Here is a 12,500-nt window from a genome sequence, read left to right on the forward strand (position 1 = left end):
GCTAAACGTCGACTTTCCGCGACGTGAGAACTAACTGCCGCTAAAAGTTCTTGTTTAATTTGTTTTGCGCTTTTTTTTTCAATACCGGAAGGCCTAGGTTGCTCCCGGTTGCCAATGTGAATGGTTGAGGAAAACGAGTCGGATTTTATGAGGAGATAAACGAGTGATAGGCAGTTCGGGATTACGCGAGATGACTCAGCATTTATAGTAACGAAACTTTTTTTCCCGTAACACCTGTTTATGAATTAGTTATGGATATCGCCAAATCACTGTCCCATGAAATATGTTTTCAGCAGTTACCTTATCTTAACAAGAATGATTCTCCATTAACGTTTTCTCATTATTTCCTCATATACAATCCTCCTTCCTCCTCACACACTGCTCAGAACTTTCGGAGACATTCGACCGGTGTATTAAAATTGTGCGAGGCCCGACCCAATAAATATTCATTACACGGACTTACATATATACCGAAATAAATACATATCTATCAATCTAGACATGCACATTTTCTACCTGATAGATAGGTAAGTGTAAATCCATCAGATAGATATGCATTTATTTCTATGAATATGCATGTCCGTATATTTAAATATTTATTGAGTCTAGCCTCCCGCAATTTTAATAAACTGGCCGGTTATCTGCATCTAGCTCAGTAATCTAAGGTTCTCACCGTACTTTTCAAATGTTGTGTTCTAGACTTAGCCAAAATATTCCGTTAAGATGTAGTTATATCGCACAGAAATCGCCATACATGCAGTACTTTAATCTCAGTAGATTTTCATATTTATTTATCTAATTGTTTAGTGCATGTGTCTGTCTGTATTTTCTGAAGTGATGAACAGTTGAAAATAGCATATATGAGGGTATGCGTGTTCAAAGATGTTCTTAGACCATTTGCCTAAATTATTATTATTATTATTTTATTTTTTTATTTTATTTATTTATTTATTTTTTTTTTTTTTTTGAGCTTTTATCTACAACTTAATTATCAATATGCTCATGTTAAATGGTTTACAGTTGCAAGACAAAGTGCAGGAACACGAATATACCTATATACATATTAAAATGCGTTTAATAAATTCATTGTGAGCAATTAATCTGAGAACAGACGATGATTAATGACAGGAAACAGATAACCAAGAGGAGGTTATATACATTTGCAAACATACCATTACGAAAAAGTCCTGACAGCGTCACTGTCTTGGGAAACCAATACCAAGAACCATGAATACTTCTAAATGCCAAAATACCTCTCGAATGACTTTCAGAATTTATGATAAAGATCCCTTGGTATGGAGGCGACTCATTTGCTTTGTCTCGATCGCCACATTATCCCGACATGTCTATGCTCCTCAGGCCGAAGACGGAGCCAAGCCGGACACGCCCGTCATCTGCGGCCTGTCCTACCTCGTGCCCTTCGATCTTGCCAACCTAGGTGAGTCCTTTTTTTTCCTTTTAGTGTACCGTGGTGACCTTTTCACGTTATGCTGTTATTGTTATTGTAGAAATAATCATCATCAGTTCCATTAGCCATATTATTATCACTATATTTATTGCTGTTATGGACACGATTACTACTACTAATAATCATCATCATAATAATGATGATGATAAAAATGAAGATAATATTATCATTAATATTTACAACAATACTACTAATAAATAATAATGCTGATCATTATCATCGTCATTACCATCATTGCCGTCATCGTCATTATTATATCAGTATCATTATTGTCAATATGAACAGCAATTCAATTCTTCATTAATATAAGGGGTATATATTTGCATTATAAAGAATTATTTAGTTTTCTTAAGAATCGTTACATTTGCGTCTCTTCCAAATTCCTGATACAATATGCACTGTTTTACCTTATTTTACCTTTAGTAGGATCGCAAACATACCTCATTATCATCTTGTTGCCAGTCACAGAATGCAAATTGTTGACTAAAGAAACTGCGCAACAAGGGCATCGTATAGTATACCTCCTGACCCCTTGCACGTTGTTGTCTTTGGGAGGTGGGGGAGGGGGGTGTGGGAGACAAAGATTGGGTTCAGTGTAGGAGATCGCCTCTACTTTAGACCTCATTCCTCCCCTCATCTAGATTTGCATGGTCTTTTCTTCTCTCCCTAACCTTTCCCTTCTCTTCTTCTCTCCCTAACCTTTCCCTTCTCTTCTTCTCTCCCTAACCTTTCCCTTCTCTTCTTCTCTCCCTAACCTTTCCCTTCTCTTCTTCTCTCCCTAACCTTTCCCTTCTCTTCTTCTCTCCCTAACCTTTCCCTTCTCTTCTTCTCTCCCTAACCTTTCCCTTCTCTTCTTCTCTCCCTAACCTTTCCCTTCTCTTCTTCTCTCCCTAACCTTTCCCTTCTCTTCTTCTGTCCACGTCCTATGGTGTGAGAGCCGTGCTAGAAGAATGAAAGACTGGCTTTGTGTCAGTCTTTAACAGCCTCCAGGAGCCATAGGTACAGTATTCCCTTGGTTAATCGCTCAGCCTTAACCCTTTTAGAGACCCTGAGAAGCAGACTGTTTCTTTTATCCTCATATTTCAGGCTCGCCATGACCAATGATGAATATTCGAAAAAAAAACTTTTTTGATAGTCGTGATGCAAAGGAGGTAACCAGATTTGTCTACATCATCATCATCATAATCAATCTCTCTCTCTCTCTCTCTCTCTCTCTCTCTCTCTCTCTCTCTCTCTCTCTCTTTCACTCTCTCTCTCTCTCTCTCTCTCTCTCTCTCTCTCTCTTTCTCTCTCTCTCTCTCTCTCTCTCTCTCTCTCTCTCTCTCTCTCTCTCTCTCTCTCTCTCTCTCTCTCTCTCTCTCTCTCTCTCTCTCTCTCTCTCTCTCTCTCTCTCTCTCTCTCCTCCTCTCTCCCTCTCCCTCTCCCTCTCCCTCTCCCTCTCCCTCTCCCTCTCTCTCTCTCTCTCTCTCTCTCTCTCTTTCTCTCTCTCTCTCTCTCTCTCTCTATATATATATATATATATATATATATATATATATATATATATATATATATATATATACTTTCTTGGGGTGTGTGTGTATGTGTGTTTGTTTAAGTGTGTGTGTTTTAGTGCATGTGTATTTTAGTGTATATTTGTTTGAGTGAGTGAGTGAGTGAGTGAGTGAGTGAGTGAGTGAGTGAGTGAGTGAGTGAGTGTGACTGTGACTGTGACTGTGACTGTGACTGTGACTGTGTGTGGGTGTGTGTGTGTGTGTGTGTGTGTGTGTGTGTGTGTGTGTGTGTGTGTGTGTGTGTGTGTGTGTGTGTGTGTGTGTGTGTGTGTGTGTGTGTGTGTGTGTGTGTGTGTGTGTGTGTGTGTGTGAGTGTGTGAGTGTGTGAGTGTGTGAGTGTGAATGTAAGTGTGAGTGTGAGTGTGAGTGTGTGTGTGTGTGTGTGTGTGTGTGTGTGTGTGTGTGTGTGTGTGTGTGTGTGTGTGTGTGTGTGTGTGTGTGTGTGTGTGTGTGTTTGTGTGTTTGTTTGTTTGTTTGTTTTGAGGGAGGACAAGATAATGTCAAAATTCAGTGTCGTCCATATTTTATTTTGTGACAGACAAAAACATTGTAGGATGTTCTTATGTATATTAGAAATGTTAACAGAGGCATATTTTTACTTTATTAGCATACTGATTTGCAGATTGAGGCATGAGAATGCATACTACATGCAAATGTGTGCATGAAGTCTGACTAAGACTTCATATATATTTTCCTGTTTGTTTGATCAGTTACCATCTGCTGATATAAAGTTGAAAAATCAGGTAGTCTTCAGATTGCCAAGATTATTAAGAACATTTCATTTATTATATATATTAGTAGTATTGGAACCCTTTCACCCTTTACAGGCAGGGAGACACAAGTTGTAGACATATGGGAGAGCTTCTCATTCTTCCTTGTAAGTGTGGTGATAACCTGGACGGCCTTAGTGCTTCCAGTTGCCCTCTTGACACAGGGTTTCATAGGAGCCCCTGATCATACTATAAATAAAAGAAAAAAGTAAGTGCTGGTAGTGAAGAAAGATTGTGCATGGCTTTAATACTGAAGACCTACATTTTAGCTACAGAAGTATAATCCCATGTATAATTTTTGGAATATGGGTAAAACTAGAGTAGAAATACTTATCTTTTGTCTATTTGTGAAGCACTTTTTAAGCTCATGGGAAGGGAAACCTTCTGCCATGAAGGAAACAAAGTTAAGGTAAAAAGTAATAGTAATTAAAAGGGTGCTTTCAGTTCTCAAGTAGCTATTCATAAAAAGATGCTTTCAAAATAACTTTTAATCATGTTAATGTGATGATAGATATGACTGTCAGTCCTATTAATATTCAGATAATTACATTGCAACTTGAAATATGAGTTGTAGTTTTATTCCAAATGACTCTTGGTAGCACGGTGCATTTTAAAATAGGTCAGTTTCGTAAAATTAATCATCCATGAATTCTGCCTCCATTTTACTGAGCCATTTCAGAAGTAAAATTTTGGTCTAACACATATATTAAAATGATAATTGGAATATAGATTACACAAAAGATTCTTGACTGTACAAAACAAAGCATTATCTTTTCCAAAAACAAAAGGTAATAATAAAATCTACCTAATTTATAATAAGTAGAATAATGTTAGAAGCCTTTTACTTTGGCAAGTAGTGTATTTGTTATATCAGAACTATCAGACATCTTTATTGATTTGTGACCATAAAAAAACAAATTATTACACTATGTCCCATAGGCGAAGTTTACACATGCGGGAGATCTTACAGCTGGGAATGGCAGAAAGTTGGGAGTGGGAAAAAGCTCTTCGTCAAATCTCCCTTGATGATCTCCTAATGCTCCTTGAACTACCAGAGTATGAGTGCCGAAGTAGAGCCTTTTGTGAATTTCACAAATTTCTTACTTTGCTACCCCCTTCTGCAATGACACTGTACAACATGATAAGGTTAGTGTTGGTTTAGGTCAACTCTTCAAAAATATTTATATGTGTAGAAGTACTTTAGTGTGTCGGTTCCATGGTAATATGTAATAGGTTGTTGGACATGACTTTTGATGAAAAGGCATACAGTTTAAGAATCTTAGATCAAGAATTGAAAATAATTTAGTGTTTTGAAAACCTTCTACACATATAATTTTTAAAGATGTCTGGGATAGAAAGGATATTAGAATTAACAGCATATTACATGGACTTTGAAAGATGGAATGATGCAGTGATGCATTTATATAGATAAATAACAACCCTCCCTGACCAGGACTTGAATTTCTGAATCAATTCCACCGAGCACTCCCAGGGAATATATGTAAAACCTAGCTATCATTACTCTAGCATGAGTAGATAGGCAATATCTATAAAGCAAGTAAGTTCCTAATTGCACACTCCTTTTGTTGGGTTGTGTGGTACGATTGGTTTACTACTGGTTATTCTGGGTCATACCTGGAGTGACAGAGATTCAAGTCCTGGTCAGGGAGGATTGTTATTTATAAGGACTTTGTAAACCATATCATTTGTTTTAAATGCATTTCCTGCTCTAATCCTCACAGCCCCCATATAAGTGGCATGAAAAAGTACCGCAAGAGTATCATGACTGGATTGGGAAGAGGAGACTGTAGTTGGATACACAAGGGATGCCCACTTGCACCTCTCGAGTTCATAAACAGAATAAAAACTCTCAAGAAAAAATAGTGCTGGTCAAGCACCTATTCAAAACGAATAGATTAATAAATTGTATTGCATTTTGCTAAGGCATTATCTGCACATGTTCATAACTACATGATTACACAAGCTTAATTATTTAGCAAAATATATGTATTCACGAAAGTTTTAAACATATTTAATTTTTAATACATTTTAAAGTCAGTTACATTGTCAATTTTTTATAAGTAAAAGAAATTAACCATGTAATAGTATGGCATTTTAATATTTCATAAAAAATACATATACAGGTAGGTCAAGATGAAGGTATAGGATTGATATGTTTTTTGAGGTGACACATTTTGTAAAAGACTGTATCAGTCTTCATGGAGCATACATATTAACACTGTACAAATAATGTTTGAAAAATAAATGATTTTCTTTTAAATGACTGTCTATGTAGAAAGAAACATTACACAAGGTAATTAAATGGCCCAAAAAACTTATGAACATGAAATCTGCATAAGAAACAAGTATAAAGAAGTGTTATTAACCCAACTAAGCAGGAGTGAGAAGAAAGTTTGACACAAACTGGAGGTAAGTAAAGTTAAGAATTGTTTTGTTTCAGGTTAATCTGATTTTCTTAAGACAATATTCTAATGTAAATGTAATGTAATGCTTCTTTTTAATGTAATTCAAATTATCAACATTGAGTGATTGCTAGATCAATTACACATCATAGTACTAAACAAACACTTAATCTAATATATTTCAATTCACACAAGACAAGGAGTCATACTTTTGGATTGTATTGAAAATAAAGTCAAAGTTAAAAACATTACTGTCACCTCCTGGCAGCCTGTGAGGAAAAACATTCACTTACAAAATTAAAATCAAAAGCTCTTGACATAACATCTGCTGGTTACTCATTGATATTATATTTCCAAAAGAAATTATTCAAAATATTTAATATTATCTTAGTGACTCAGTAATATCCTTGGTGTATTACCACAGTAAGTATTCACTCTCAGTCCCAACAAAAGAGATTCAGATTGTGTTGTAGCAAGCATGTAGTAAACAATATATATATATATTTTTTTTTCCCTTTTAAGGCTATGTGCACAAATTTACAGGTGGTGTTTATCTTCTCTTTTAATGTACAATATGCTGACTTTTTATTGTTTTCTTTTGTTTGTTTTTTTATTTAAGAATGTCTAAAAAAGCAGTTTCCATTAAATGTATCACATCACCAACAGGATTATAGATTCTCATACTGAAAATAGTAACATGAGCAGATCTTACATATTTCTTTTCTGTAGTACAACTCATATCTTGATATACATCAGTGCCCTATATATTAATACTGAACTTGTACCTGATCTTGGTATGCATAAAAAACATAGACAACTATCTATTTTTATTATGAAACCTAGAAATATAAATCCATTTATATACATATAACATGAGAAAGTAAACAAAACAGGTAAGCATGTGGTCTCACTTGCATTATATGATTTTATTTTTCTATTGCAATGAATACTTCAATTAATAATATTTTTTTTATTGAGTACATAAATATCACATAGGCATATCTGACATTGGCAGATTTTTCGACCAAACAAGGAAAGGAGAGTAAAAAATAATCCCTCCTGAAACAAGATCTCATTATTCCTAAAAGCAAAAGGCTTTATATAGATTCACTGAAATACAAATAAAAAGTTTGTAGTGAAGGATGTTTTTGCTTTATCCTCTGTTAGAAAAGAGTAATAAAACATGTAAGTAATTACATTAGACTAATTACAAAAATTCAGCCTGAACTAGATAGAGCTAGATATAGAAAAAGATCTAACAGAGGAAACAGCTAGTCTAAAACAAAAAAGAATGAGGGAAAAATAACAATCAAGAAGGAATTAAGGGGCTTTGAGAGAGGCTAGAGGATTACAGTTCAGAGAGGCCAACAAAAAGTGAGAATTCGAGAGGTTCCTTGCTGCATTTGTGAGTGCTGCATGGGCACTGAGAGTTGAATTCTGAGCAGCTGGCAGGGAGGCAATCAAACGTGATATTCGAGTGGTTTCTGTGGTCAGAGGTCCACATATTGCTTTGGCAATGTTCTTTTCCATCGACGCGTTTGCTTCCCCTGAAATACCAGGAGTTTAAAGTTTGTGATAATGTTTAAGATTATATACTTATTTTCGGGCAATCCTGTGAAAGGTCAAAGAAATCGCATTACTATTGTATTATTGTAGTAGTTTGTTTACCAATATCCTTAACCTATTGGATCTGGGTGCTTATAACAATAATAAACAATAAGCATCATTTTGTTAATTTTGTCATTTTTTAATAATCTTGCACAATAAAATTTTCTGAAAAACACCCTGTACTGCTTGCCACAGTAGGCAATTGGACCATGAGGCTTTTGGCAAAAATTTTCATGATAGGAATTTCCTGTCATCCCAGCCCATAACCACTTTTTTTTTCATGAGAAGACAGTCAACATCACCCAGATCCAGTGGATTACAGAATTTAGTAATTTCTATATACAGATTTTCCATTTATTTACTGTCCTTTTATCAACAAAATGGTTATTCATTTATTTACTCAAACCATAATATTCATATAATGCCTTTGTAAGGGTTAAGGGGGGGAGGAAGATGCCCCCCCCCCTTCCCATTCTGGCAATATATCTTGCAATATCAGTACATTAGAAGAGGAAGCTGGCATTTGGCTATGTGTTATCAGTCCCTGAAGTTCACCCTTTGGAAAAAAAATGCCATTTAAGTATATGTTTTTAAACTAATCCTAATTTATGTATAACAAAGCAATTATAGTAATTATAAATATAATTACCATCTACAGTTACCTATAAGGAAACATGGCATGCTACCCTCCCCCATCATTAAATAAGCTTGATGATTATCATTAAGCTCATTTTGACACCTATCATCAGAACCAAACCTCTTCTGTGCATAGTTTTGACACAAACAATTCACCATAGACTTTAAACAATAAACAAATCAAACCACAGGTGTAAAATTCAGTCATGCAAGGAGTAAGAGTGGTTTACCAAGTATAAAATCTAAATTTGGTAATTGCTTTCAAAAAGTAAATATTGATAATCTCAATCCTGATAAATAATGTGCAGGATGCTAATAGGCACATATCACACATGTCTGTGGTTGGTTGCTGGGGGTGGAGGAAAAGGAATAGGGTGTAAGTGGTAGTGTCAGTGTTTGTGAAGATGCTTGTAGTGTCATGTGTTTGTTCAGTTCACATATGGTACATGGGAAGAAGGATCTCCATAAGGTTGTTTGTGCTCTTGTACATGATTGTAAGTCTGCTTGTCTCTGTGTCTCGAGTAGGTCCATGTTAATCTCTTTTTTTATGCAAGGTCTAATACCAGGTATATGTGTGTAATTGTGTCTAATAAACTTGAAAGCCTTTGTATTGACCTGTTCGAACTTATTAATGTTGTGCTTAGTATAAGGGTCCCCCACAACCATACACGTATTCAAGTGTTGGGCATACACTTGAGGCGAGTGATTGAGTGAAAATGGATTGAATTGAAGGATAGGAGCAAGGACAGCACTGGACTTGAGGATTAAGGCAGGGATTTGGTCTGGTTCAGTTGCTTTGTTAGTGTCTAGTTTAGTCAGTAGCTTCAGTATGCCATTAGTCGAGATGTCATGCAGCAAAGTGGGGGATAAGGGCTATCTGTTATGTTGGGTGTATTGTCATCTTTGTGTGTGAAAACAGACTGGAAGTAAGTGTTGAGTAGGTGTGTTTTGTGTTCTGGGTCAATCACAAGAGTGTTGTAGGAGTCTTTTATGGCTTTGATCGCTATAGTGTCATGTCTGCGCTTGAAGAATTTGAAGAAATGTTTGACGAGATGTTTGCAAGGCAGGTGGAAATATGTTCATGTTCTGCTTTCTTTATGTTTTTGGAAACTATTTTTTGATAGGATTTCAAAGCAGCCCAATTTACTGGAGAGGTGTATGTTTGCAAGTGTCTGTAGAGTTTGTGTTTTTTACAATACTGTCTGTGTAGGTCCCTGGAGAACCAAGAAAGTGTATGTCTACTTGAAGGTGTTTTCTGGGATATGTGTGTTTATCCATGGAGTTTAAGGTTCTCCCAACTAGAAGTCTCGTGTGAAGATCTGTAAAAAAGTAGTCCATGCTAAAGTTGATGTCCTGTGGGTCTATGTCAGCTCTGGAAAAGAGGAAAATTGGTCTGTCTCTGAGTTTGTCATGACAATGTCATGGTCACTTAGTCCCGGTATAACCTTGGTACTTGTTATGTCCAGAACATTGTTTGTGAAAAATAGATCAAGAATGTGTGAAGTGGTGCGAGGGTCACTGACACCACCAGGACGTGACATGTTTTGTATTCGCATTGGAGTGAGTACTGTTTATGAGAGTGAGTGAGTATTTATGAAAGAGTCCTGTAGTTGGTGTCTGTCTGTGTGCGGAATAATCAGAACCACAAGGTCAGTGTGTGGGTGGTTATGAGGGGACAGAACAGTATGTTGAGGAGGTTCAAATCACCTATGATCCATATTTTTTTGTCTACGTTTGTATGTGATAAAGATGTTTCAAGATTTTGTAGGCATTCTGTGTTAGAAGAAGGTAGTCTGTAGAAGACAGCAAGGGAGTTGGAGTTGGATCCAGTCAATTTCACAGACTGTGTCAAGGTCCAGTCTTGGTTTATTAATGACTTCTGGCTTGGTGGCGATGAGGACACTGCCACCTCTGCCAGTGTCAGTCGAGCAGTCATGCTTAGGGGAGGGGGGAGTAATCACTTCTCCATGCCTTTTATGATGTCTGGTTGGTATGATTGGATGATTTGGTGAAGCTGGGCTATTTTGTTTGTAATGCTTCTGAAGCTGATGTTTAGCAGGTGGAGGGTAGTTTGGTTATTGCGAGACAGTGATCTAAGGGAGGGGGGGAGTGGAGGATGGGAAGTATGGAGGGGAGGAGTTGGGAGAGGAAAAGGGAGAAGAGGGGAGAGGGACGAAGAAGGAAGGGGAAAGGGAGGAAGAGGAGGGGCAAGGAGAAGAGGAGGAGGGGCAAGGAGAAGAGGAGGAGGGGCAAGGAGAAGAGGAGGAGGGGGAGGGAGAAGAGGAGGAGAGGGGAAGGAGAAGAGGAGGAGGGGGAGGGAGAAGAGGAGGAGAGGGGAAGGAGAAGAGGAGGAGAGGGGAAGGAGAAGAGGAGGAGGGGGAAGGAGAGGAGGAGGAGGGAGAAGGAAAGTAAGAGGAGGGGCAAGGGGAGGAGGAAGAGGGGGAAGGGAAGGAGCAGGGGAGAATAGGTGAAGAAGAAGAGGGGGAAGGGAAGGGGTATGGGTTGTGATGGCAGGAATGAGGAGTGGGGAAAGGAAGGAAGAGGGAGGAAAGGGGAAGGGTAGGGAAAGGCCAAAGTTGGAAGATGAGTGTTAGATGAGTGAGGGGACCAGGAGTCAATGGAAGGCCTGGAACAGTGGGTTATGGAGCTCAGTGATATGGATGAAAGTCTGGTGTGAGGATATACTGGGGTTGAATGCTTTATTTTATGTTGATGTAGGTAGTGGGTGTATGATATGTGGACTGAGTTTGGAGGAAGAACATTTTGTAAGGCAGTGCTGCTTATGTCATGTGAATGGAGTATGTTGTGGGAGTTGGAGAATGTGATGGGAAAAGATGGGAAAAACTAGTTCAAGAAGTTGGGGAGGCCACATCCGTCACTGATCCAAACAACACTATTAATAACTAATTCAGTGCATAACCATGTGAAGGAGCCAATGCAGCTGATATGGTACCAGCCAGCATGCTTGGATCTCTCACAACAGTTATTGCACTGCATGGCCCTCTGGCCCCAATTATCCTGCAAATTATGCATGGGTACTTGAGGCGGTAAGGGCCAGGGTTAATATTAGCACCGGCATCACCACAAAGGAGCAGCAGAAGAAAGATGGTATGCCAGGAGTGTTTATTTGTCTTGTTCAATGTGTATTGGGGTACCATAGGGCTGCAAGGGAGTGGAGCGGGTCAGTGCTTGTTTGTGATGTGCGAGTGCTGTGTTGTTGATTCGTGGATGGCTGTGTATGTTTAAGGATTCATGCATGAAGTGAGAGTAAAGATGAGTGTTGATATAAGTGCAAGAAAGGTAATGTGTATGTGGCATTTATTATTGTTTTCTCTTACCTTTCTTGAATGTGAAGTGTTTACACGTTGTCTTGCTCTTGGCCTAGAGTGAACTGTCATAATAACTCACAAACATGACTGAAAAATTATGTGAAAGAAAAAAAATCTGAACATTTTATGTACCAAATATACTCACATAATTTTTGGTGCAACAAAGACTGGTGGCCTTTCTTCTGCTGTTGTTGAGGTCGCTGTTGCTTTTGTGTGTGCTTTGGTTCAGGGGGCTTGAGCTGACCCTTTGTGTCTGTGGATCCTCCTGATTTCGGAGTCAAACCTGGAATAAATATCTGCTAAGTACCTGTTTACAATAAATATGACATCTAGTTTACATCATAAAATGTAAATGTAAAATATGAATAACCTAGTATGCTGATGATGAAGGAAGACATATAAGCTACACATTACTGATAAATAAAGTCTTAAGGAAATATCATATAGAAAAGAAGAAAAAATCATATGATGGTGAACATGTGATAATAGAGATAATATGAGGAGAACATTCAAATGTCAATTAACAGAAATTTTGGCTATTTTGGCTGTTATGCAGATATTTTAACATCATGATGCTGCAATAGAAACAAATTCACTGAATTATTTGTAAAAAAGGTTGTTCAAAGCTCTAATGGAGTAAACATTATAATAAATTAGCTTTTTCTTTATAAAACTACTAGCTCTTCTTAAAAAGCCATTTTTCTTTTACTTGT

The 12,500-nt window shown here is 37.4% G+C and overlaps 2 protein-coding genes and 1 long non-coding RNA gene across 6 annotated transcripts in view; 1 reads left to right on the forward strand and 2 right to left on the reverse strand.

Annotated features, from left to right (window-relative positions):
* The window catches only part of LOC113824030 (uncharacterized), a 14,757-nt gene extending 8,564 nt beyond the window's left edge, over nt 1–6,193 (forward strand). For both annotated transcript variants that reach the window (XM_070128868.1, XM_070128869.1), the window contains 4 exons: nt 1,360–1,438; nt 3,849–3,999; nt 4,731–4,937; nt 5,534–6,193. In XM_070128868.1, the coding sequence (XP_069984969.1) occupies nt 1,360–1,438; nt 3,849–3,999; nt 4,731–4,937; nt 5,534–5,675 (579 nt within the window). In that variant the 3' untranslated portion in view covers nt 5,676–6,193. The remainder of the gene's footprint in view (nt 1–1,359; nt 1,439–3,848; nt 4,000–4,730; nt 4,938–5,533) is intronic.
* On the reverse strand, nt 3,528–4,840 carry LOC113824032 (uncharacterized). The gene is made up of 2 exons (XR_011398964.1): nt 4,717–4,840; nt 3,528–3,980 (listed from the first exon to the last, which is right to left on the reverse strand). It is a non-coding gene; the product is annotated as an uncharacterized lncRNA (long non-coding RNA).
* Nucleotides 6,194–7,026: 833 nt separating the features above from the next.
* LOC113824031 (uncharacterized) overlaps nt 7,027–12,500 on the reverse strand; it is an 8,250-nt gene continuing 2,776 nt past the window's right edge. For all 3 annotated transcript variants that reach the window (XM_070128871.1, XM_027376772.2, XM_070128870.1), the window contains exons 3-4: nt 11,933–12,070; nt 7,027–7,761 (exon numbers count right to left, since the gene is read on the reverse strand). In XM_070128871.1, the coding sequence (XP_069984972.1) occupies nt 7,535–7,761; nt 11,933–12,070 (365 nt within the window). In that variant the 3' untranslated portion in view covers nt 7,027–7,534. The remainder of the gene's footprint in view (nt 7,762–11,932; nt 12,071–12,500) is intronic.

This window comes from Penaeus vannamei, chromosome 13, assembly GCF_042767895.1.
Source record: "Penaeus vannamei isolate JL-2024 chromosome 13, ASM4276789v1, whole genome shotgun sequence".
Lineage (NCBI taxonomy): Eukaryota > Metazoa > Arthropoda > Malacostraca > Decapoda > Penaeidae > Penaeus > Penaeus vannamei.